General features: G+C 43.8%; 1 protein-coding gene across 8 annotated transcripts in view; it reads right to left on the bottom strand.

The window, feature by feature from the left end:
• The window catches only part of PPP1R13B (protein phosphatase 1 regulatory subunit 13B), a 129,901-nt gene that overhangs the window by 61,548 nt on the left and 44,386 nt on the right, over positions 1–23,967 (bottom strand). For all 8 annotated transcript variants that reach the window (XM_053282473.1, XM_053282462.1, XM_053282443.1 and 5 more), the window contains exons 2-4: positions 22,671–22,818; positions 11,143–11,262; positions 3,791–3,855 (exon numbers count right to left, since the gene is read on the bottom strand). In XM_053282473.1, coding sequence (XP_053138448.1) covers positions 3,791–3,855; positions 11,143–11,262; positions 22,671–22,818 — 333 coding nt within the window. The remainder of the gene's footprint in view (positions 1–3,790; positions 3,856–11,142; positions 11,263–22,670; positions 22,819–23,967) is intronic.

Raw genomic sequence — 23,967 nt, 5'->3', positions numbered from 1 at the left:
GTGATATCATGCTATTGGTTCCAATTCCATGTTGGCATAAACATAATGTGAAAAGAAAAACACTTTTTAATTGTTTAGAAAAGGTCTAGGTATAAACAGTGAAGCTAAGAGTATACTTTCATCTTAACATGCTAAAAATAAGAGTTTTGCCCTCGTACATCCACACTGCTTTTACAATGTCTGGAGAATATACCTCCTCTCGCAAACAAATACTTCATCGGTTGATAGCATTTCCATCAAAATGATAGGTTACAGACCGACTGTTTTCAGGCTCATGAAAACAGAACAGGGATGGGCAGTTTGGGAGGACAGAATGTGTTTTGTACACACAAGGCGTATGTAAAATACTGGAGGGCATTAACTAAACACTGCTGGTTTTGATTTTGTAGTAATATAGTAAAATAACACTACATATAACTTTGGGTTAATTATAGGCTTACTGTCCTCTAGTTTTGAACTAACTTGTATTTGTAACTTGTATTGAACTAACTTTACTTGCACCATTAAAGAATAACTGAATGGTACCTGAAAGAGTATAACAATGCACTTGATAAGAAGTGAATGTGTCTATTGTTCAGCAAAAATAGTTAATATGACATTGCAGTTATCCTTGTCCATTAAGGATGCTCATGTTTCGTTGGGGAATATCCACAGCACCTGGAATTTAGAACTACATCAAGAACTGTTTATGTTTTGAAAAATAAGTCAAATATCCTTGAAGAAGATGGTGTTTTGTTTTGTTTTTTAAAAAATCCCCCCTGCCGGCCCTCCTGCATTGGTTGTATCCTATTATATTAAGCTGTGTTAAGGGGTTTTTCTTCTTCTCTCTCTCTCTCTCTTTTCTTTTTAGTTATATTGATATGTATCATTATCATCCTTTGTTATGTCTATATATTGTAAAACTGCAATAAAGGAAAGAAGGGAAAATGTTCAGAAAAAAAGTGGTATACAATGCAAATATAATTAAAAAGGCCCATGTGTCTGTCATTCTCTGCATGGATGCTGAACAGTCTCTGCCATTGATTCACCAGATTGACTTTACTCTCTCCCCCCCCCCCGCTTTTTGTTTCACCTTTTGCATGAGTTTTTTGTCCCCTGCTATTGCCTAGTGGCAGAAGACTTGTTAGATGTGGAACAGCTGTACACGTGAAGCTACTTTTTTGCTGTCTCTGGCCCTGTGTGCACTGGCTCTACCTTTTATCACTGGGCCACACCCAGGGATGTATGGGCTCTTGGAAGTGGATCCAATGTTGCAGGCTGAAATACCAACTCTTGATAAGTTGAAAACCATTGCTTAAGCACATTGAGATATTATTATTGATTGATTTATATACTGTCCTTCCAAAATGGCTCAGGGCAGTTACATGTTTTGCTTAGGAATGCAAGTTCAAACTATTGGGAAGCACAAATTATTTTCTCTTGAAAATAAAGTGATACATTCATAGTTTATAATATCAGGTCAAGTCTCTTACAATGTTATGGAGAGAGAGCAATTTTTATCCCTGTTGTATAACACTAGAACCAGGGGTCATCCATGAAAATGATTGCCAAGAAATTTAGGGCCAAAAAAAGGAAATACTTTTTCATTCAACACATAGTTAACCTATGGAATTCTCTGCCACAAGATGTCATGTCAGCCACCAGCCTGGATGGCTTTAAGAAGGGCTTAGATAAATTCATGGAGGACAAGTCTATCAACAGCTACTAGTCTGGTGGCTCTAGGCCACATCCAGCCTGAGGCAAGATGCCTTTAAATACGAATTGCAGGGGAGAAACAGCAGATGAGAGGACATGCCCTCAGCTCTTGCCTGTGGGCTTCCCAGAGGCATCTGGTGGGCCACTGTGTGAAACAGGATGCTGGACTAGACGGGCCTTGGGCCTGACCTAGCAGAGCTGTTCTTATGTACAAGTATCAAGCAGAGGCAGATAGTATATTATACAGAACATTTTATGTTCTGTCCATGAAACAGTTACAAACAGCTTTTCAATTTTTTTATTTATTCTAAAGCTTAAAAAAATGCAGCATTCCAACAATGAATAAGCCTAATGAATTACATAACAATAAGTTGATTAGTGACCTGGGCCTTTAAATCCAATCTTTTGCCCCCTTGCCAGAAAATGAGTACAGGCTTATTAGAGTGGTATTATTCATGTAATTAACATATGCTTGCCTGCCCTTCAGTACACTACTGCAATTTAATCTAGCCATATTAAAGGGCTATTTCCCATATTACAGTAGAAGCAGTTACTAATTAAAGAAACAGACTAGTCTTATCCATGCTGATTCAGAAATAAGTCCAGTGATGTTTGTTTAGTGATGCTTATTCCCAGGAAAATGTGCACAGGATTGCAGCCTTGGCATATCCTCTCTCTAATGTGTTGGGCAGCTACACGTGGCACCTGGCAGAAATGCATGGTACTTCCAAGCTAACATATCCTAAAGATTACAAGGAATCCAATATACATTGATTCCAGGCAGCCTTGATACCATATCCCCACCCGGTGTGAACACAAACACACACCGCCTCAAGGTAAGAAAAAATTCAAAACACTAACTGGCATGAGTACACATGTTCAACACATTAAACCCTCAAAAGTATAACACACATTGAACATTTATTGCTGGATCAAAGATGCAGAAGAAAGGAAAACAAGAGTATGTTTCAAAGGAGATTTAAATGGGGCTGTGACATATTTCCAACCTTGCAGAGCACTTCCAGAGCACATGGAGCACTCTTCAACTTGAAGGGCTCTTGTGCAGCAGCAGCGCACGTGGCGGGGCTGAAAGGACACTCAGCACTTCCCAACAGATTATACTTACACACACACTCTATTAAGGTATCAGTCACTTCCATGTTTAAGCTGGTATTTGGTGACCTGGGTTGAACAGGAGTTTTATTTGTTTGAAACATGGTGTGCTGTTCTTATTGTAGTCTTGTTCTTAAACAACTATCCCAGTTGAGCTCATGGTAAATGGCAGCTTAAAAAATGGAAGTTAAAAATTCTGAGCTGCAAATTAGTATAACAGGAATAGCAGCAGTCAACCAAACTTCACCGCCCTGTGCTACTTGAGATGGGAAACACTGCCCCAATTCCAGTGCTACATTTGGTCTGGTGATGGTTATCAGCAATCGAGATCATTTGAGAGAAGATAGTAAAGTCGTTCATACAACTAAAAGCCCCGGGGGTGGTGGTGGGGACACAGAATACTGCCTGCTTTCCCTCACATGATCAGAGCACCCACACGACCAGTGCACAAGTGCTCCAGGAGCAGCGAGGGTGAGTGGGGGAAAGCAGGCTGGGTTCTCCTGCATCCCACAATACACCATGTGAGGAGTATGGTGCACTGGAGAATTTCCCCACTGCCAGGCACTCTGTCTGCCGAGCATCCACACAACTGGGCGGTGAGGGAGGAGGGCAAGCGCACCCTCCTCCCTTACTTTTAACCCAGGTTTCAAACCCAGGCTACCCGTCTGAGGAGCGCTGGAATCAGGACCAATTCCAATGCTTCTCACAAGCAACTCTACCCAGGTAGGGCTGAACTAGCCTGGGTAGAGCTGGTTGTGAAAACAGCCTCAGCCTTATGCAAGCTTGGCATAAGAAGTGTCTCTGTACATTCCCCTCAGATAAAGTCATCCCCTTGATGTATTATAAAAATATTTATGCATCGGAATTACAAAGCAATGATTTGAAAGTATTCAGATGTTTATCTTTGCATGCTCAAAATGTCACAGACATACAGAAATTAAAATGGTTATAAAGTATATTTTATATGCAATTTGGCACATACCCCATTTTCAGTACGTTTTTCCACAGGTATACTGATTCCATTCCTCTGATTTTGAGTCTGACGACCTGGGAGGAACACAGTAACAATCACAATAGTTAAATGTATTGCTTTCAAATATTATAGTCACTAACAATAAGCATTTTTTAAAAATGTATTTTCAAAACAAGACCAGCCTCGCAATTTTTATCTGGTCAAAACAATGTCTGATGTTGAAAACAGAGATGAGTAAATGTTTTTTTATCTCTGTGGTAGGATAGGTGTTTGTTTTTCTGAATCTATTTAAAGCTTGGTTAACACCACCACAAGTGCCACTGGAACTGATGTAATCAAAGTTCTGCTACTGTAGTATAAACACAAAGTCATTTGCTCTTGTTTTTGCAGAGATTTGAAAAAGAAAAAAAGAACAGCAAAGCAGAGGGAACTTCACAGATTCATCCCTCTCTAATGAGAACATCCACCATGTCAACTACCACTGCTTGGGGAAACTTAAACCAACCAGTCACCATTGCCATTACTCCTGGGGAGGACTTCATCCCTTAACTACAGTTCCCAACAGTCACTGAGGATAATTCTGTTTTCCCTCCCCTCCCCTCATAAGTAATTCCAATCCCATTGCTGCTGCTGCACCATGGAGGAAGAGGGCAAAAGAAGAAACTGATAAGAGTATTTGTTAATTTCATTTTGACCTTGATTAGCTGAAGAGGGGAAAGCCTTGCGAAAACTCCTCCCATATACACATTTTCCACCAAAAGCTGCCCACTAACATGAGCGAGATTGCACATACTAAACATTTAAAGTTTTTTAAAAGTGAAACTGAAATACTTTATTGTTGCCTTCACCTTTGCAAACCCATCACTTTTACTTTATTTTGCCTTGAAACCACTGCAGGACTCACCATACTTTCAGCTCCAAGAATTCCATTACAGAGGGGAGATATTTTAGAGCAGGTAATTGGAAAAGGCAAGGTTATACACCATCACCAAGCACATCACAAGCCACATCTCCAAACCAGATGAGACAACAGCACTAAGCTACTTCACACTTGAAAAGGACTGCGCTAAAACTGTGATGGAAGCTCCAAAAATAGCTACAAACCAACACTTTAAAAAGCTAGTCTAACATCTAAAAAATAAAACAAAAAGAGGAATACAACAACTTTGGAAGAATGTCCTCCAGATACACAGGCTGACATACTGAGCAAGAATATGGCAATGAAGTAAGAATGCATTTACACAAAATCGAAATTTGTGCAATTTTTTAAACTTGTGTTATTCTTGGAAATAATGGGCTTACTCTTGTGCAACGTAAGTTGCACTGTTTACATAAACTGCACAAAAACAATGTTACTAGGCTGATGTACTCTTGCACAGTAGGTCAGTTGCAGAAATAAGTGAGTGAGCAGATGTCAAAACCAGTGGAAGCACCCTTTGGCTCTGGTATTGTCATGCTTTGACAGCCACAGTCCAGCCAGATTCAAATCCCATTAATTTCAATGGAAACCACATTCTTAAACCTCTCCTGATAATAATCAATGGAACTTGCAGCACAATTCTCTACACATGTTTACTCAGAATAAGTCGCACTTCCTTCATTGCAGCTTACTTCCTAGTATGTTAGAATCACAGCTCAGTATTTTCACTTTGGTTGAATTGTGCCTCAGTTTTCCTATGTGAAGTTCTCTATATTTGTTTCTTTAAAAAACAACAACAACCCACCGATTTTGTTACTACAGAAAATACAGTATTATGGAAACTAATGAGTTGAACATCGTGTTATCCCAGTTAGTCAAAAGCAGCTTCTTTTCTGTGCCTAGAAAGAAACAGCTTCCAGACCACATTATTATTTCTTGTTTACACCCTCAGACAGGTGTTAATGACTGGTTTGTTTTGTTTTATCCAGACATCGAGTCCTTCCCAAGGACCTGGGATGGCTGAATTTTATCATCAATACTGTTGGTTATTATAGATATCGTCGCAAAATATAGGCTGTTCCCAGTAAAGTTGCTTTTTGTAATTGGCTGATGGTGATCTCTGTGGCCCCTATGGTGTTGAGGTGCTCTTCAAGTTGTTTTGGAATTGCACCTAGAGTGCCAATTACCACTGGGATTATTCTGGTCTTTTTCTGCCACAGCCTTTCAATTTCAATTTGTAGATCTTTGTATTTGGTGATCTTTTCTATTTCTTTTTCTTCTATTCTGCTATCCCCTGGTATTGCTATGTTGATTATTTTGACTTGTTTTTCTTTCTTCTCGACTACAGTGATATCTGGTGTATTGTGTGGCAGATGTTTGTCTGTTTGTAGTCGGAAGTCCCATAATATTTTTATATCTTCATTTTCTACAACTTTTTCAATTTTATGGTCCCACCAATCTTTGGCTACAGGTAGCTTGTATTTTTTGCAGATGTTCCAGTGTATCATCCCTGCTACCTTGTCATGCCTTTGTTTGTAGTCAGTCTGTGCGATCTTTTTACAACAGCTGATTAGGTGGTCCACTGTTTCATCTGCTTCTTTGTTGTTGACTTTTATCCTTTTGCTCTTATTGCATTTGTTCTTAGTGCCTGTTCTCGTGCAGTCAATATTAAACCCTCTGTTTCTTTCTTCAAGTTGCCATTCTTAAGCCATTGCCAGGTCTTGGTGATGTCTGATTTTCGACTTATATTGTGCAAATATTGACCATGCAGTGGCTTCTTTTTCCATTTTTCTTCTCGGTTCTTGACTTGTTCTTTCTTGTAGGCCTGATTTCTTTCATTGGTGTTGAATAGTTTCGTGTTCTTGACCATTTTAAGTGCATCTGCTTCACTGTCCTTGATATATTCTTCAACGCCTCTTTTCTCCTCCTCTGCTGTTGGATGGACTTGCAGCATTCCTCTTCCACCTGAGCTGCGAGGGAGGTATAGGCTATCGACATCACTGCGGGGGTGCAGAGCATGATTGATGGTCATTATTTTCCTGATCTTACGATCTAGCATCTCTAGCTCTGCCTGGGTCCAGTCTATTATTTCTGCAGTGTATCTGATAATAGGTATAGCCCATGTGTTTATGACGTGTATGGTGTTCCCACCATTGAGTTTGGACTTTAGGATTTTTCTAACTCTCCTGATGTATTCACTTCCAATTTTTCTTTTAACTTCAGCGGGTGCAATGTTATCAGCCTGGAGAATGCCCAAGTATTTGTAAGGTTCTTTCTCTTCCAGGTTCTTGATGTTGCTTCCATTGGGCATTTGACCACAGCATCATCATCATCATCATCATCATCATCATCATCAATTCGATTTCTATACTGGCCAACAAAAAATGGCTCAGGGCGGTTTACACAGAGAAATAATAAATAAATAAGATGGCTCCCTGTCCCCAAAGGGCTCACATTCTAAAAAAACAAAAACACAAGATAGACACCAGCAACCGTCACTGGAAGTACTGTGCTGGGGGTGGATAGGGCCAGTTACTCTTCCCCTGCTAAATAAAGAGAATCACCATGGTAAAAAGTGCCTCTTTGCCCAATTAGCAGGAGATCATTATACACTTACACGATGTATAAGTGTATACACTTTTAATATACACTTATACAATATACACATTGTATAAGTGTATATTAAAAGCCACTTCACAGATGCATCATAAAGCTCCCCAATATAAAACACAATTCAGATTCTTCCCATGATTTACTGTTAAAGCTTTCATGCTGTTTAGTTCCAAGCACAAGACACAAATATGACATTTATCTATGTTTAAAATATTTTAAATACTACTTAATCTCAAAGGAGCAACGATACATCGAATCAAATACATAAATAATCGCCTATCACCAGATTTCACCCCTTTTGTTGCAGAAAAGTAAGCATGCGCCACACATTTGCTGCAAATTCTCTAAGCTCTTACATTTTCCAAACTGAGGTGCTGAGATGTTATACATTTCCTACATGAAATCACGGCTAAGTTGCCTGCCTTTCTCCGGAGGAAAACAAACCTGACCTGAAAAGCTGGTCTGAAGACATAAAACAGAATGCACTGATCTATTTCTATTTCAGTTTCTTACTGGCAGAGTACATTTCATATGCCCATATTTCATTTTTAAGCTTGCCAAACCAATCTCCATTCAGATGTGAAAACTCACTGGGTGATCCTGGGCCACCAGTCACTTGTTTCTCAGCCTAATTTACCTCACAGGGTTGTTGTGGGGATAAACACAAGCCTTGGAGAAAGAGTGGAATAAAAATGTAATAATAATAAATAAATAAAACATGTGTTAGGTTCTTATATTTTTAGATACTTACCATCAAGCTCAATAAGGGGACACACTATTTATAGTCAGGCTTAGCAGAATTAAATTTTATCACCAGCATGACTATCAATGAGGTCTGGCCTGATTGCCAGCAGCGGCTGCTGCCACATACAGGCAGCCAAGCTGCTTGGTGATGCAGCTGCAGTTTGTTACTCTATAAAAATACTGGGAGTGACTGACCTAGTAGTGACATTGGAGACTGAGATGGGATGGGACAGAGGCGCATGCAATTCGGAGACGAGCAAGTTCGCCTTAAGTAAAAAAGGGAGCCCAATTATATAGGGCTTTAAAAGCCCATTTGCAGAAGAATCTGAGTACAGCATACATTAAAAAGGCAACAATACATACAAGTAGCATAAACCTTGTTTAAGTAGGCAAAGAGGCACCTTTCAGAGTGGCAGTTTTCTGACACATAGCACAAAAAGGGCAACTGGCACTACTCAACCGCAGCACAACATTCCTCCAGTGGCTGCTGCTGGTGTCTACCTTATATTTCTTTGTGTACTGTGAGCCAATTGACAGATAGGGAATCATCTTAATATTATTTGTCTATGTAAACTGCTTTGTGAACTTAAGAACAGGCACACACACAAAAGGCAAAAGAACAAGAACTCCTAGATCCAGCTTTGCTTCTTTATGCAAAGATGGTAGTCATGATCAAGGAATGTCTTTGCACAGCGTTGGCTAGTGCATCAGCTACGCCCCTACATTGAGCAGGTAGATCTCACCACAATTATCTATACCCTGGTCACATGACATTAATATAACAGCAGCAGCACTTGGATTACTGTAACATTATCAAGAGCCAGGTGGTATAGTCATATCATCCCAATGTTGGATGAACTACATGGGCTACTAGTTCACTTCCAGGTCCAATACAAGGTGCTGGTCAGGGGCAGAGCCACCACTGCATAAATGGGTTCAACAAATCCACCCCCTCACTGCAACTGAGAGAGCGTGCCCAAGATGCAGGCACACCCTCTTAAAGTCTCAAGCCGGGCAGGGGGCCACCACCGTCGCGGTCCTGGTGGAAGGATATCCGGCCACTAGAGCCCAACCCGTAGCTTCCTGAGCCCTGAACTGCTCTGAGCAACTCGGAGTAGCAGTCTGGCTTTTCCAGCTGAAGGTGGGGATGAATAAGGGAGGGAGGGAGCAAGCGAGCTCACTTCTCCAGCCTCCAACTCAGCTAGTTGTTCTGAACTCTGTGAGAGGAGCAGCAACAGGCTGGCTTTTCCAACAGAAGTTGGGCAGGGCTGAATGAGTGAGGGAGGGAGCTCACTTTTCCAGCCTCCAGCTTTGGAGCTTCCAGCTGAGTGTGAGTTGCTCTGAGCAACCTGTCAGAGGAGGAGCAGGCTGGCTGGCTTTTCCGGAGGAAGTTGGACAGGGGCAGGGAGGGAGGGAGAGTGAGGGAACAGAAGGAAGAGCAAGGGGGGGCTAGAGCCGGGGCTGACCAGAAACCGGATGTTGGCCACATGCTAGAAGGAGGATGGAAGTCTAGGCTGGAATCAGCCGCTGCTACTCACAAGGAGGCAGGACATATCCCCTTTCAGACAGATGCTTGCTGCCTCTTGCCCCTATATAGCAGGAGGAGACTAGGAGAGAAGTCTCCCCTTTTCTCTAATCCCCTTTCTTTATTTTCATATGGTGCCACAAAAAAGTGGGGGGGGCATCTTCAGTTCTTGAACAAGGGCCCTTTCAGGGCTTGCTCTGCCCCTGGTGCTGGTTTTAACTTTCAAAGCCCTAAATGGCTTGTACTCCAGATATCTGGACCATCCACTCCCAAGCAGAATATATGTACCATAAAAGATCAGCAGGGTGTGCATTTGTACTTCTCTGCATGACAACGTGCAGGACAAGGCCTTCTCAGTGATTGCCCCTAGGTTCTGGAATGCCCTTTACAGCCATGCTCATACCCTCACAATCACAGAACCAGCATGGTGTAGTGGTTAGAGTGCTGGACTAGGACTGGGGAGATTTCAAACCTTCCAAGGTTTGCTTGGAAGAAAATTCAGCTATAGAAAGACAGTTCAAAGAGTCTATTAGCAAAGACAAATTTTCTATACACATGTACCAGCAAACTCCTGACATTATTTTAAAGTTGCTAGCAAAGGACAGACTTTTTGTTTGTTTAGCCTTTAACATCTGCTACTGCTACAACAATTTTCTAATTTTATAAGCATAACAACCAGCAGCTTACTGGCAATAATTACAATAGAGCTTATCAGTTGGGAAGGGGCTTGCGAAGAAAAGGAAAAGATGGCAGATTGTTATTTGAGCCACCAGGACAGGAGGTTCTTGGAAATAATAAGACTAGTGTGTGCAGGGAATAGAAGGAAGAAAGGAGAAGCAGAAAGAGCAGTCTGAGGAATGGGGTGGTAATGAACCAGGGGGAAGGAGGAGAAAGAGAGGGCCATAGTAGGGGCTGGAACAAACAGATAGAAGTAAATGGCATTGACAAGAAATGGGGAGGGGGAAATGCTGGAGAGAAATAGCCAGACAGTGGAAAGGAAGAGGCAACAGCGAATAAAGTGTTTGGGAGAAAGACGCGGAGGGACTATTGTCCTATAGAAAATGTCCGTATGTGGAAACGCATTGCCAAGAAATTTAGGACCAACAAAAGGAAGCACTTTTTCCACACAGTGAATAATTAGTCTATGGAATTCTCTGCCACGTGATGTGGTGAGGCCATTAGCTTGGATGGCTTTAAAAGGGGCTTAGACAAAATCATGGAGGACAGGTCTACCAAAGGTTACTAGTCAGGTGGCGATAGGCCACCTCCAGCCTAAGAGGCAAGATGCCTTTGAATACCAGTTGCAGGGGAGCAACAGCAGATGAGAAGGCTGGGCTTCCCAGAGGCATTTGGTGGGCCACTGTGTCAAACAGGATGCTGGACTAGATGGGCCTTGGGCCTGATCCATCAGGCTATTCTTATGGTTCTTAGACCTTAACCATGCCTATTATAGAGTCAACAATACAAAACTGCTTTTTCACCTTATTTTACTTCAGTTTACAAAAACCAAGTTAGCCGTTTAGGTTGCAACAAAACATTTTAGAAGAAAAATATACACACCCTGCTCGCTGCTTTCTGTTGGGGATTCTTCGTGACGAAGAAAAAATTTCACCTCCTCCCTGCGAGGCCCCCATTTTTGCAGATGGTCATACATCATGTGATCGAAGGGGATGGGCCGCTCTGAATGCAGAAAAACCAAATATTTCTCATTTAAGAAACTCAATTGCGAGATTAAGGGGGGGGGGAATAAAATGAAGTGCAACAGTTTTTAGTTGTCAGATGCCCGATAATTTTTGACTAAATCACAAAGTTAGCAGGATACAAATGGATAAACAGGTTGCTCATCTGTAACTATTGATCTGGAATTGATCCGCTGCAGTCATAAGAGCAGGTTCTGCGCCTGCACAGGACCATTTGGGCAGAATTGACTAGCTCCTTGAAGCACTTAGCTGCACCCCCTGCATGTGGTACACCTGCTCAGCTTGGGTGGGCTAGTGTTCTCTCCTCAGTTCCTGAAGGAATGACATCTGGATGCAATCATCGCATGGAAACAGACCACAGTACAACAAGGTAACTCGTCTGAAGTATTTTTGTAACATATGTTTTGTCACTTCACATACTGCAGCAGGGCCAGCAGGAGGGTCTGATAACTGCAATGGATCACTTCCAGATCAATAGTTACAGGTGAGCAACTTGTTTATCTGGATCATGATCCATTGCACTCATATGAGTGGGTGACTAACGAGCTGTCAGTCTGGAGGTGGGTGTAGTATGCTAATGTAAGACCCTTTTCAGCACTCCCCTCCTGAAATTGGCTTGAGCTGCAGAGCGAAGTTCCAAGGCATAATGCTTAACAAGGGTATGCTCAGAGGATCAGGTTGCTGTGGTGCAGATGTCTCCGAGCTTGAGACCAGCCATATGGGCTGCAGAAGTAGCGTAGGCCCTTGTAGAGTGAACCCATATGGTCTCTGGGGGTTCTACTTTCTGGTGCTAGTATGCCAAGAAAATGAGTTACACAACCTAGTGGGACAACCTTTGTCTGGAAATCTGGCAACCTTTCAACCTTGCTTTTGTAGCCAACAAAAAGGTACTTTGTCTTTCTATAGGGCCTGGTCAACTGCAAGTAGAAGGAGTGCACACCTCACATCCAAGGTATGTGGCGACTGTTGTGGGATTCCAGAAGAAGGTAGGTAAGACGATGTCACTGTTTATATGCAAGTCAGTAACCACTTTAAGTCTAAACGCAGGGTCCAGACGAAGCACCACCTCATGAAATTTAGTATAGGGAATGTCAGTGTGAAGGGCATTTAGTTCGCTGACCCGCAGAGCTGACATTAGGGCCAACAAAAAGGCCATCTTTAGTGCTACAAATTTAGGAGGGGCCATTGCCATGGTCTCAAAGGGAGGCTCTGTTAGAGCAGACAGGACAAGCTCCATTGCTCAGTAGGTTGGCAGATAGGCGGGTAGAGGTTGTTCAGGCCTTTTAAGAATCTTTTGGAGTCTGGATGTGAGAAAACCGTCGTTCCATTCCGTCTGGGATGACAAGATGAAATGACAGCCAGGGAGACGTTGGCCAGTTTCTGATGCTTAAGGCTCGTGAGATACAGCAGAACTTGGTGAGATGTTGCAGAGTGAAGTAGAAAACCTTGCCACTGTGTATACAGACTGAATCGCTTCCACTTGCTATTGTAATTTATGCGAGTTGATTTCTTCATGTTGTTGAGGATGTCGTCGTTCAAAAGCTTATCCTCCAGGCAGTCAAGTTTAGGGTTTTCAAGTCAGGATAATGGAGTCTTCTATCCTTCTGTAGCAGAAGATCTTCATGTTGAGGCAGACACTATGACAACCCTCCGACAGTCTAAGTGCTTGTTGAAATCATGACTGTCAGGGCCACCAGGGAGCAATCAATATACAATCTGCAGACTCCTGCAGAATTTTCACCAGAACTGTTTAACAGAGGGTAAGGAAGAAAGATTTATAGAAACTTCTGATCCCAGTTGAATTGGAAGGCATCCCCTGTGGAGCTGTGGCCGACACCGGCCCTTGAGCAATATCGGGGGCACTTCTTGTTCACCAGTGTTGTGAACAGGTCGGTTTCTGGAGTCCCTTGGGCCCTGAATAGCAGTCAAAGGTATGTCAGATTGGCCTCCCATTCGTGTTGCTGCAGAAGAAGTTGTGACCTGCTGAGATGATACGATAGGGTGTTTTCCACACCTTTGATGTGGATAGCAGTTAGGGTCATTCATTTAGTTATGGCCCAGTTCCAAATCTGAAGGCTTAGCATGCAAAGGGAGCAAGAAACTGCCCCTCCCTGACGGTTTAGATAAGCAATCGCCGTAGTATTGTCTAGGCTGATTTGAACCACCTTTCCCATTAGCGACAGTTGGAAGGATTTATGTGCGTGGAACATTGCCAGGGTTTCTAAAAGGTCAATGTGCATTTGGCGCTGGCTTGGAGACCACAGGCCTGGTGCACAAAGATCCTCACATTGGGCTTCCCAACCTTGCAACACAACATCCATCATGACCCAGGAAGTAGGAGTGTGCATGGTTCAGTTCGGGCACTGTATTAAAGACCTCCGGACCGGTTCGGAAGTCCGGCGGTCCGGAGGTTCGGAAGGGTGGGGGCATGTAGCTTTAAGGGGGTGGTGGTAGTACTTACCCCCGCCGCCGCTCTTCCCCCTCCGGCGCTTGTGCGTTTAAAAATCTTCTTGGGGCAGCAGAGTTCCTCCCTGCCGCCCCTGCCCCCGTCATCCTTCACAGCTTTCAACGAAGACGAGCTAGCAGCGTGCATGCACCCTGTGCGGCGCATGCCCCACATATGTCACGGCGCGCGCACCGCGCAGGGCGTATGTGCGCCGTTAGCTCTTCTTCGTTGAAAGCTGTGAAGGACAACGATGGGGGAAGGGGTGGCAGGGAGGAACTCTGCCGCCCCAAGAAGATTTTTAAACGCACCAGCACCGGAGGGGGAAGAGCGGCGGGGGGGGGGAGTACTACCACCACCCCCTTAAAGCTACATGCCCCCCAGTGCCGGACCACACCTCCGTGGTTCCGTGCACACCCCTACCAGGAAGACCAGTGTTCCCTCTAAGGCATGTGCATGCTCAAGTTTTTTTGATGTCCGTTCAGTAAATTTTAGATCCCACTCAGGTTGAATCAGGAAGGCCCCATTCTGAATGAATATATGCACACAACTGCCTTGATACTGCCGCCCAGAACAAAACCCATTCTGCACACACATGAAAAAAAAAAAATTAGAGAGAACACTGAGGCAGATGGTTGTGGTATTTGGAAGGGGACTCCCGCTAGGAGATTGACCTCCTTTGTCCACCACTGGAGTGACACTAGGATCGAGTACAGAATCATCATCAGCATCTTAGCGTTGTCTAAGTTGGGTTGGAAAACCGACAGAAACTAGAGTTGCAGACGTCTCAGTTGAAGTTTGGCATAGTGCACAGTGGAGTTGCATTAAGCCATCAGGCCTAGTAATTTCTGTATCTCATGAGCCTTTTGTCTGGGATGTGCCATAAAGTTGGATATTAGGGTTTTGATGCGCAAGAAGCACTCCATGGACAGAAATGCATGCTGTACTTCCGCATCAAGAATGGCCCCTATGTAGTCTATGTGCTTCACTGGTTGGAGTTTGGACTTTGACCAGTTGACCTGGATGCTGAGATCCTCCAGTAAGCTTAGGACTGTCGAGATTTGTGAAGCTAACTGACTTTTTATGCTTCCTGCCAGGAGCCAGTCATCAAGGAATGGAAATATTGCTTATCCTTGCATTCAAAGGTGCACTATGTTCACAGCCATACAATATATGGGGCACCATCGCCAGACCACATGGGAGCATGTTGTACTAGCAGATCTGTTGGCCCACCGTGAACCTGAGGTACCACCTGTGATTGTTCTGGATCTTGATGTGGAAATACAGGTCTCAGAGATCCAATGTCACAAACCACTCCTCCCCGTGAAGGAGAGGAAGGATACTTGGCAACATCATGTGAAACTTGTGCACATCCACATGGCATTTCAGCATCTGTAGGTCCGTAACTGGTCGTAGGCCTCCGTCCCATTACGGGATCTGGAAGTAGCAAGAGCAAAAAACCCTCCACAGATCTGTCCATCAAACAGGCGATATCGCCCCCTTGTCCAAGAGAGTTTGAATATCATCCATTAGCAGTTGGGATGCAGGTGTGTACTTCATCCCGTTGAACAATGGTAGGGTCATGAATTCTGTCACATAGCCCATCTGGACTATGTGAAGGACCCAGCGGTCTGATGTTATCTTGTGCCATGAGAAGGCATGACTTGCCAGTCTGATGTTGTAGGATGGAAGGTAGCAGAGAGGTTGGTGGTACTGACTCCTGGACTAGAGAATTCAGTGGACTCACCTCGTGATCAAAGATATTGTTTGCCCATATCTGTGGTCTTCGGGTGGGCACCTTGAGAGGCTCTCGACTTCTGGTTAAAGGCCTTCCTATTAAAGCATTGATATTGCTTACGCAAGGCTCTCCTGTTGGTCTGTTTGTAGGAGTATTGCCTTCTACCGTACTGGCGGTATTCAGAGCTATAGGTCTCTTAAGGGGCCAAAAAGGTTTTTGCTGTAAATTTTGACTTTTTGGTGGATTCCATGGTGGTGTCTGTGGTTTCAAAGAAGAGACCCTTTCCATCGAAAGGCAGGTTCTCCACATGATCCTTCATGTCAGGTTGAAGAGTGGTAGAGCACAGCCAAGTGTGTCTCCATAAAGCAACAGCAGTCGCCAATGTACGAGATTTGGTTTCTGCCAGGTGTTTGGCATTGCTCTGCTGTTGTCTGGTTAAGAGAGTAACTTTGGAATGGATATCACTGAACTTGGCTAGAAACTGCTCCAGTGAAAGGTCAGCCTGTTCTTGAAAAAGCTCATCCCAAAGGGAGTGAGCATATTTAGCAAAGCAGGCAGCAATTTTAACCACCAGGCAGGAGGTAGAGTAGATTTTTTGTCCAAGAACATCTAACTTTCGACCCTGTCCCTTGGCGTGGTATAATGCCTGCCTGTCTTAGAAGACGAGGCACAATCTACTACCATAGAGTTGGGCAGTTGAAGTCATTATCATCTTCCTGAATCCTATACAAATTCTCCAAGAGCTTGGAGGTGGGAGCAGAGGTTTGGAGAGCTTCCCCCACACACTTAGCAGCCTTGGCAATCACAGGCAGCATAGGAAGGTGTCTTGGCTGGCTGGGAACCATCGAGTTAAACAGCTTGTAGACAGGGTCATCCACATCTTGAGCCTGCTTCTTTAACTCCAAACCAAGTGCAAAAGCCATCTCAGAGATCTGTTTGTGATAAGAACACATCTCTTCATCAGGAGACATGTTGTCACCTGGCACTCCCTTGATAGGGGGATCGTCAGGATGTTCAGAGGAACTGGAGCCCCAGAAGATGAATCAGAATCATCGGTTAAAATTATGGTATAAGGCCCAGAAAGAGCAGAACCCATCTTTTTAGAGGGCGTTTGAGTTGAAGAAGTAGTGGTGTCAGGGGCCACCATCTGGGTTGGTTGACTCTTTTGAGGACAAGGTTTCAGCAACTCAACCATCTGAGTAGACATGCAAGTTAGCTGGCTAGGAGGTCTAGGCACCGAGGAATTGTCTTTTCTTGGTGGTTTAACCTGAGTCAACATCGAAACTACAGTGGCGGTCGGTGTAGGGTGACCTGGGTCGACACCGAGAACATTACAGCCGCAGGCTTTGGCAATTCTGGTCTTTATTCCTGGTAATCAGATGGTAGTCTGGGGGAGCTCAGCTGTGCCTGTGACACATCCCCTCTGCTTCCACAAACTAAGCCTTGTGTGGTAACATAGTCAGTTGGGACTTTCCATGAATGTGGACAAGTTTGCATTTGGAAAAGCTTGAAAGCTGAAGGCATCAAATGAGTAGAGACGAGCTCAAGCTGGTAAAGTTCCCAGAGTTCTCTGTATCAAAAAAGATATTCTGTTCTCTTTGGCATCAAGACCTTGGCTAAGAAACGATGGAGTACTTTCTGTGGAATCCAGCATATTCAAGAGGCGTTGGGCAGTACCGGGTCCCAAGCCAGCTTCTAGATCGTCATCGTCAGCCTCAACGTCAAAAGAGATCGGGGAAGATGCAGGATGGAGAGTGTGTTGTGTTTGGAGAGTGGCTGGAGATGGAGACTGCCCCAAAATTGTTGCAGGTGACAGGGAGTGCACATGGCATTGAACAGTCAATACTGTGATCAGCATTGACTGTGTTGTCACCGTCAATGTCAGAGCTGGGCATCATGCTGTAGACCCAGAAGAATCTAGCTCTAAAACCTCTGGCATAGATGGGCGAGGTTGAAGGGTCAATGGTGCTAACTGAAGAGTCGTTGGGGAAGGCATAGCCCGTGAAGGGGCAGGAGTCAGCTCATACCCAATATTGGCACCTTTCTCCCAATGCTTCTCAGAAGGTGGCGCCCCTTCAGCAACAGAGCCCCAATGTCAAGACTTATGACTCTTTTGATGAGTTGATTCAGAGGGCAGTTTAGGTGCCTTAAACATATAAATGAAGATGTCAGAGCAATCTGAGTTGAGGTCTGAGTTGACACTGAGCTCGATGTCAATCTTGGTAGTGTACCAGATGTTGAAGGTATGGGAGCATACACTGGAGATCTCAGCATTGGTGTTCCAGGATGCAGGACATCGTCATAAAGGGCAGCCCGCAAACGAAAGGCTCTATTTTATCTGGTCTTGTGGGAGAAATTAAGACAAATCTTACAAATAGAGATATTGTACTCTTCCACCAAAGTAGGCAGAGCTCATGGTCATCCACTGAGGGAAGTTTTGCATTGCAGCGGAGACAGCATTTAAACATCTTTTTCTTATCCACAGTAAGTAAATAAAATGACAATAATACTCAAGTGCAGAGCAAGAGTCTGTCCCATGTGTAAGCCATTAAACAGTCCGAAGTCGTGTCCAAGAAAAACAGTCCATTAGATATAACAAAGTTAAAATGCTGAGAGAAAGAATAGTCTGGCCAGGTCCGAGTCAGAGGATAATCTATTAATCGTACTTAAATTTTCCACAGAAAATTCCACTGTTCAAGTCAGAGGAGCTCACTGTCCGAGGCACCAACACAATGGCAGTCAGAAAAGAACTGAGGAGAGAACACTAGCCCACCCAAACTGAGCAAGTGCACCATGTGCAGGGGGCGGGGCTGAAGCCAAGCCACGAAGCTGAGTGCTTCGAGGAGCTAGTCAATTAGCTCCTCAAGCTAGTCAGGCGATGAGAGCGGTCTTGTCATGACTTGTCCCCTTAGATAAGCAGGCTCCGTCCTGGTTGCATATGAATGGGAGACTAGAAGTGTGAGCACTGTAAGATATTCCCCTCAGGGGATGGAGCTGCTTTGGGAAGAGCAGAATGTTTCAAGTTCCCTCCCTGGCTTCTCCAAGATAGGGCTGCCTGCAGCCTTGGAGAAGCTGCTGCCAGTCTGTGAAGACACTACTGAGCTAGACAGGCCAATGGTCTGACTCAGTATATGGCGGCTTCCTATGTTCCTAATTCTGCCCAAATTGTCCAGTGCAGGTGCAGGTGCAGAACCCACTCTTATGAGTGCAACGGATCACAATCTAGATAATCTAGTTTCCTCTTCCCCAGCCCAAATAATTTCACATAGTTTCTCAAAAATATATGCTTTCCCGACCTTTTCAGAAAAATAAAATCCAAGGAATGAAACTGAACATTCAGCCTTATGAAACACACAGAATGACGTCTCACTAGAACTGCAGTTTTGGCAGGCACAAACTTTCATACAGGGGTGTGCACAGATCATGGTCTTCAGGTCAACCCAAATTCGGACCAACCCGTGGTTCTGCAAACCAGTTCAGCCCAACCGCAAACTGGTCTGGTGGTTCGAGTGCTGGTGAGGCTGGCACAGGGTGGCAGGTGACATCTTTAAAAGGAAATAAGCACATCCTTGCCAGCCGTTACTGCCACTCCAGGCAGCTTCCTGCTGCGGTGGCGCTTCCCCCGGCAGCCCACACATGGCATAGTGCCAGCACTCACCTGACCTCCGTGCATGGTCAGCATAGTGTTGAAGACCACACAAATGGCCTCTGTGCATGCACAAAAGTCAGGTGAGTGCGGATACTGCACCACTGCCACACATGGGCTGCTGGGGGTGGGGGAGTGCCAATGCAGCAGGAAACTCCCTGGAGTGGTGCTAAGACCAGTAAGGATGTGCTTATTTCCTTTTAAAGGTGCTGCCTGCTGCTCCCACCGGCCCTCAAACCACCGGCCCAGTTTGCAGTTGGACTGAAGCAGGCCAAACCCGTTCACTCAACTACGGGTCGGTCCGAATTCAGAACCACCAACAAACTGTGGTCCACACACATCCCGGCTTTCATACACCAAGTCATGTGTGTCCAACCAGGTTTGTCTCTGAAATACAGTCTTACGGAGTATTACAATGGAAACTAGGAGTTAAACCATCATTGCTCTAGCCTAGGCCAGAACAATTTGTGAGCCACCAAGTTGAATGCAGGCCACCAACCAAGTATGGCAGCTCATAAGGAGCACATTAAGCCTCCTGCTTTTTCGGTTTGCAAAAAGGAGGATTGCAAAAACATGGCTAAGCTTCTGGCAGGCCCCAGTACATGGCTGGTATGCTGCATGTGCCATGGTGGATCACAAGCTGTGTAGACCTAGATCAGGGTTTCTCAACGTGTGGGTCCCCAGATGTTATTGGACTTCAACTCCCATAATCCCCAGCCCCAGTGGTCTTTGGTTGGGAATTATGGGAGTTGAAGTCCAATTACATCTGGGGACCCACACGTTGAGAATCCCTGACCTAGATGGTCAATGAATCAATGTTCTTTGCATTATGCCAATTATATACCTCTTTCCAACCTTTGATCAATCTATTAATTACTATGCCCTGAGCATGATTTCTCATGAATTGCTCATCAATCTAAGAAGTTCCTTCTACATACTTCATGCTTCAAGATATTCCTTATTAGGTGAAGTACTGTGATGAAATAAAGGAATATTACATCAACAGCTTTATTTCAACAATATTTCCTTTGCCTACTAAAACCACTCGCATTTTCCCCAAAGACGACAATTAAGCTGGGATGGTACGAGTGGCTCTTTATGACTGATAGCAACTTATATAGCACTTTTTGACTGAAAAGTGCTTCACATGACGTAATCCTTGCAACACCCCTGTAAAAGTAAGTAAATATTATGATCCCCACATTGCAGCTAAGGTTGAAAGAGAGAGTCACCTAGTGAGTTCAAGGTGTGGAGGTACATACATAAATTTATTTTTGTCCATGACCAGCTTCAGAAACAGAATACAAAAGCAGAGGTCAGGTTCAAACCAGAGAGTATCCCAATTCTCAGCACAATCTCCAAGCCAAGCCACCATACCAGCTCTCCAGACCAGTGCAGATGAGGGCTCTCACCTGTGGTTAGAGGACTGGGAGAGCGTTATTAGGATCCTTCTTAAACACAGTTAAAGGACAAGTTGGGACAGGAATTACTATTGCTAAAGCAAGCCAGGTTACTCACTTAGCCAGGATTTTGAAAAGCTTAATCTTAACTGGTATTACCCCTGCTAACTGGGCAAAGAGGCACATTTTTAACATGGTGATTCTCTTTATTTAGCAGGGGGAGAGTAACTGGCCCTATCCACCCCCAGCACAGTACCTCAAGTGACTGTTGCTGCTGTCTATCATGTTTCTTTTTGAGAATGTGAGCCCTTTGGGGACAGGGGTCCATCTTGTTTGTTTGTTTGTTTGTTTGTTTATTCTCTATGTAAACTGTTTTGGAACCTTTTGTTGAAAAGAGGTATATAAATATTTGTTGTTCACGAGAAACCTGGTGGAGCATGGGACTTGATAAGCATCGAAATTAGCCATGATTAAATCTCAAATATATTTTAGTCGCTGTTAAGGGGGATGGGGGTGATGTGATTTGGAGAGGAAGGATGTAATTCCACACGCAATCTCTTCAGCAAGATTGAGGTCTTTCATTGTACTTGTTTTCTTTCTGCTCCAATATCTTGCCAAAAATACTGTTCCTTAATTCTAGGGATGTGCAAAAAATTTCGGGCACAGAACGATCTGTGCCCGAAATGAGCAATTTTGGGTGATTTGGGGCCGAACTGAATCACCCCCGATGTCCCCCGATATTTTTCGGGCCCGAGCCGAATCACCCGAATTTCGGGCCCAAAAAATTCGGGTGATTCGGTTCATGGTTGATTTTGGGGGATTTTTTGAAGTTTTAGTGACTTTGGGGCAGTTCGGGGGCATAGCATGGGATCTGGGCAAAAAGAGTGGGGTGGGGACAATAGGGCCCATGCTAAAGAACTGCCCCAAACTGCCCCAAAGTCACTAAAACGTCAAAAATTCTCAAAAAATCAGCCCTTTGTCCAATCCCCCTGAAATCGGGGTGGTAGCCTGCACCCATTAGGCACTACCACCCCACCCCACTATTCTGCCCCAGGCCCCACTTTCTGCCCCAAAGACATGAAAACTTCAGAAATTTCCCAAAAATCAGCCCTTTGCCCAATCCCCCTGAAATTGGGGTGGTAGCCTGCACCCATTAGGCACTACCACCCCACCCCACTCCTTTTGCCCAGATCCCATGCTACGCCCCCGAACTGCCCCAAAGTCACTAAAACTTCAAAAATTCCCCAAAAATCAGCCCTTTGCCCAATTCCCCTGAAATTGGGGTGGTAGACTCCACCCATTGGGCACTACCACCCCACCCCAAAATTTTGCCCCTGGGCCCCTTCCCCCCCCAAATAGATTCAGATTCAGATTCGGATTAAATCCAAATCCGAACCGAATCAAGGGTGATTCGGGTGGCCCATATTCGGGCACAAAACAGAACAGGGGTGATTCGGTTCAGGTCCCGAACCGAATCACCGAATACCCGAATTGCACACCCCTACTTAATTCTCTAAATCTCTCCTTTTTCAAAGATAGGCACTATATTTGCTCTTCACCAATTTTCTGGGACCATGCCAATCGACTATGTAAAGTGCTAATTTGTAGTAATTAAGTCAATCATGTGAGGTTTTTTATGTTGTGCCAGAAGGAGGTGGGTGAGCAACTTGTTCAGTTCTGAGAACCTCATCACAACAAAGTTGTAGCTAAGGCTTCAAGGATAAATGTGCACACTCAGCTACATGCACATTCATGGTATTTGCACACCATTCTCCGAAATGAATGCTATTAAACCCATATTAAATAGCACGCCTCTTTCACCCTGGTGACAATTTGGAGGGAACTAGATTAGTAACATGCAGGAGAAAAGCCACAATATCTGAATGTATCTGATAATCCTATTCTGTTTAGTTTGTAGTTATCTCCCTACATTCTAAAGGTAAGTGCTCTTCATTTGGGACCCAAGAGGGTAACTGTGTGTGAACGCAATAGGGAGTATTGCTTAATATTCATTAAGCCTGAAGGTGATGGAGTTAGTGAAAAGTCAAAGCAACAGTTCTGGCTGAGAATAAAACAATCATATTGTTTAAATATTTTGGCAAAAGTTTGTTGTTGTTTAAAAAAAAAAAACACTAGGTCAGGATACAAAAAGATGGCTTACCATTTCCACGCCACACTTCAGAAAGATGGCAACTGCCTTCTCCAGGCTCTTTGCAAAATTCCACCACATCTCGACAGGTTGTTTCAGGTGTGATTGGCACTTCAGTCAAAATCTGTTCATTGTTGCTCAGGAATACAGTTAATATCATCTGAAAAAACAAAAACCTTGTATGTAAAGCCAGCCTTTTAAAGTGGCACAGATTTTAGTTTGCATAAGAAGCTCATAAATACAATTTGATACAGTACATTTAAACAATGTTTTTTTAAAATCCATGGGACATGGACATCTTTACAAAACTAGGCAAGCTTTATTTGTATTAATATCTTGAACTGGAAAGGTTAAATAGTGCATTCAATAATCCAGAATCTTATACAGTATATTTGCATCTGAAGCTAAGGTATTTTAAAGACCTAGCTCACATCACTTGTGACCTATCAAGCCATATGTAGGCCAGCAGCTATATATTAAGCTATGTACTAAGGCTTGCCAGGTGACATAACTCCCATTTTATGCAGTCCCAGGCAGGCAGCAAAAACAGAAGATTTAACGAGCCCTTGGTAAGCTGCATTTGGTTAGGGGCTCACAAGCAGTGCAGGCCTGACCTAGAGGATACCTAAGAATTACTAATCTTTTGTAATAAAATAAAATTGTTCCCTATCATACTGATAAAATACTGCAGAGGCTGCTGCAGAATTAAAATGCAAGAAAAACATGTTTATGTGAAGATGACTCAGTGGGAAGAAAGCCCTGTGCCTTGTCAAAACTACAGTTTCCAAGAAGAGGAATTAAATATTTGTTAGACTAGCATAGCACAGGCTTATAGCTTGTTTTATATTATAATGAACAGTTTGCTAGCAAAGAGGTTGAGTATGACTGATCTATTAATTATAGTACTGATAACAAATCCCCATATTCTCAGAGTGGCAAATTGTGGGGAGAGGGACAACTTTTTTTGTGGCGGTGGGGCGGCTGACAATAGGGCCCATGCTAAAGAAAAGCTATGGAAATTACCATAATGAACTGCATGATATAGAAGAACAGACTGCTGTTTTAAACAGTCTATGTAGACAGAAACAACTATAGTTGTTTACTTTTACTTGCAAGTCACCTTGAGAAACCTGTTGGGAAGTTGTAGAGTTTGAGTATCCCTAATCCAGACATCCAAAATGCTCCAAAATCCGAAAACTACCATAGTGTGTGCCCGCAGCACCAACTCGTTGTGGCTTAGTTTTCATTACATTTACAGCTACCTGTAGTTATCGTAAATTCAATGCTTATTCATCTTTATACTTTAAAT

Source organism: Hemicordylus capensis, chromosome 1 (assembly GCF_027244095.1).
Source record: "Hemicordylus capensis ecotype Gifberg chromosome 1, rHemCap1.1.pri, whole genome shotgun sequence".
In the NCBI taxonomy this organism is placed as follows: domain Eukaryota; kingdom Metazoa; phylum Chordata; class Lepidosauria; order Squamata; family Cordylidae; genus Hemicordylus; species Hemicordylus capensis.
Note: the sequence above shows the minus strand (reverse complement) of the source record. Positions and strands in the feature narration are given on the sequence as shown.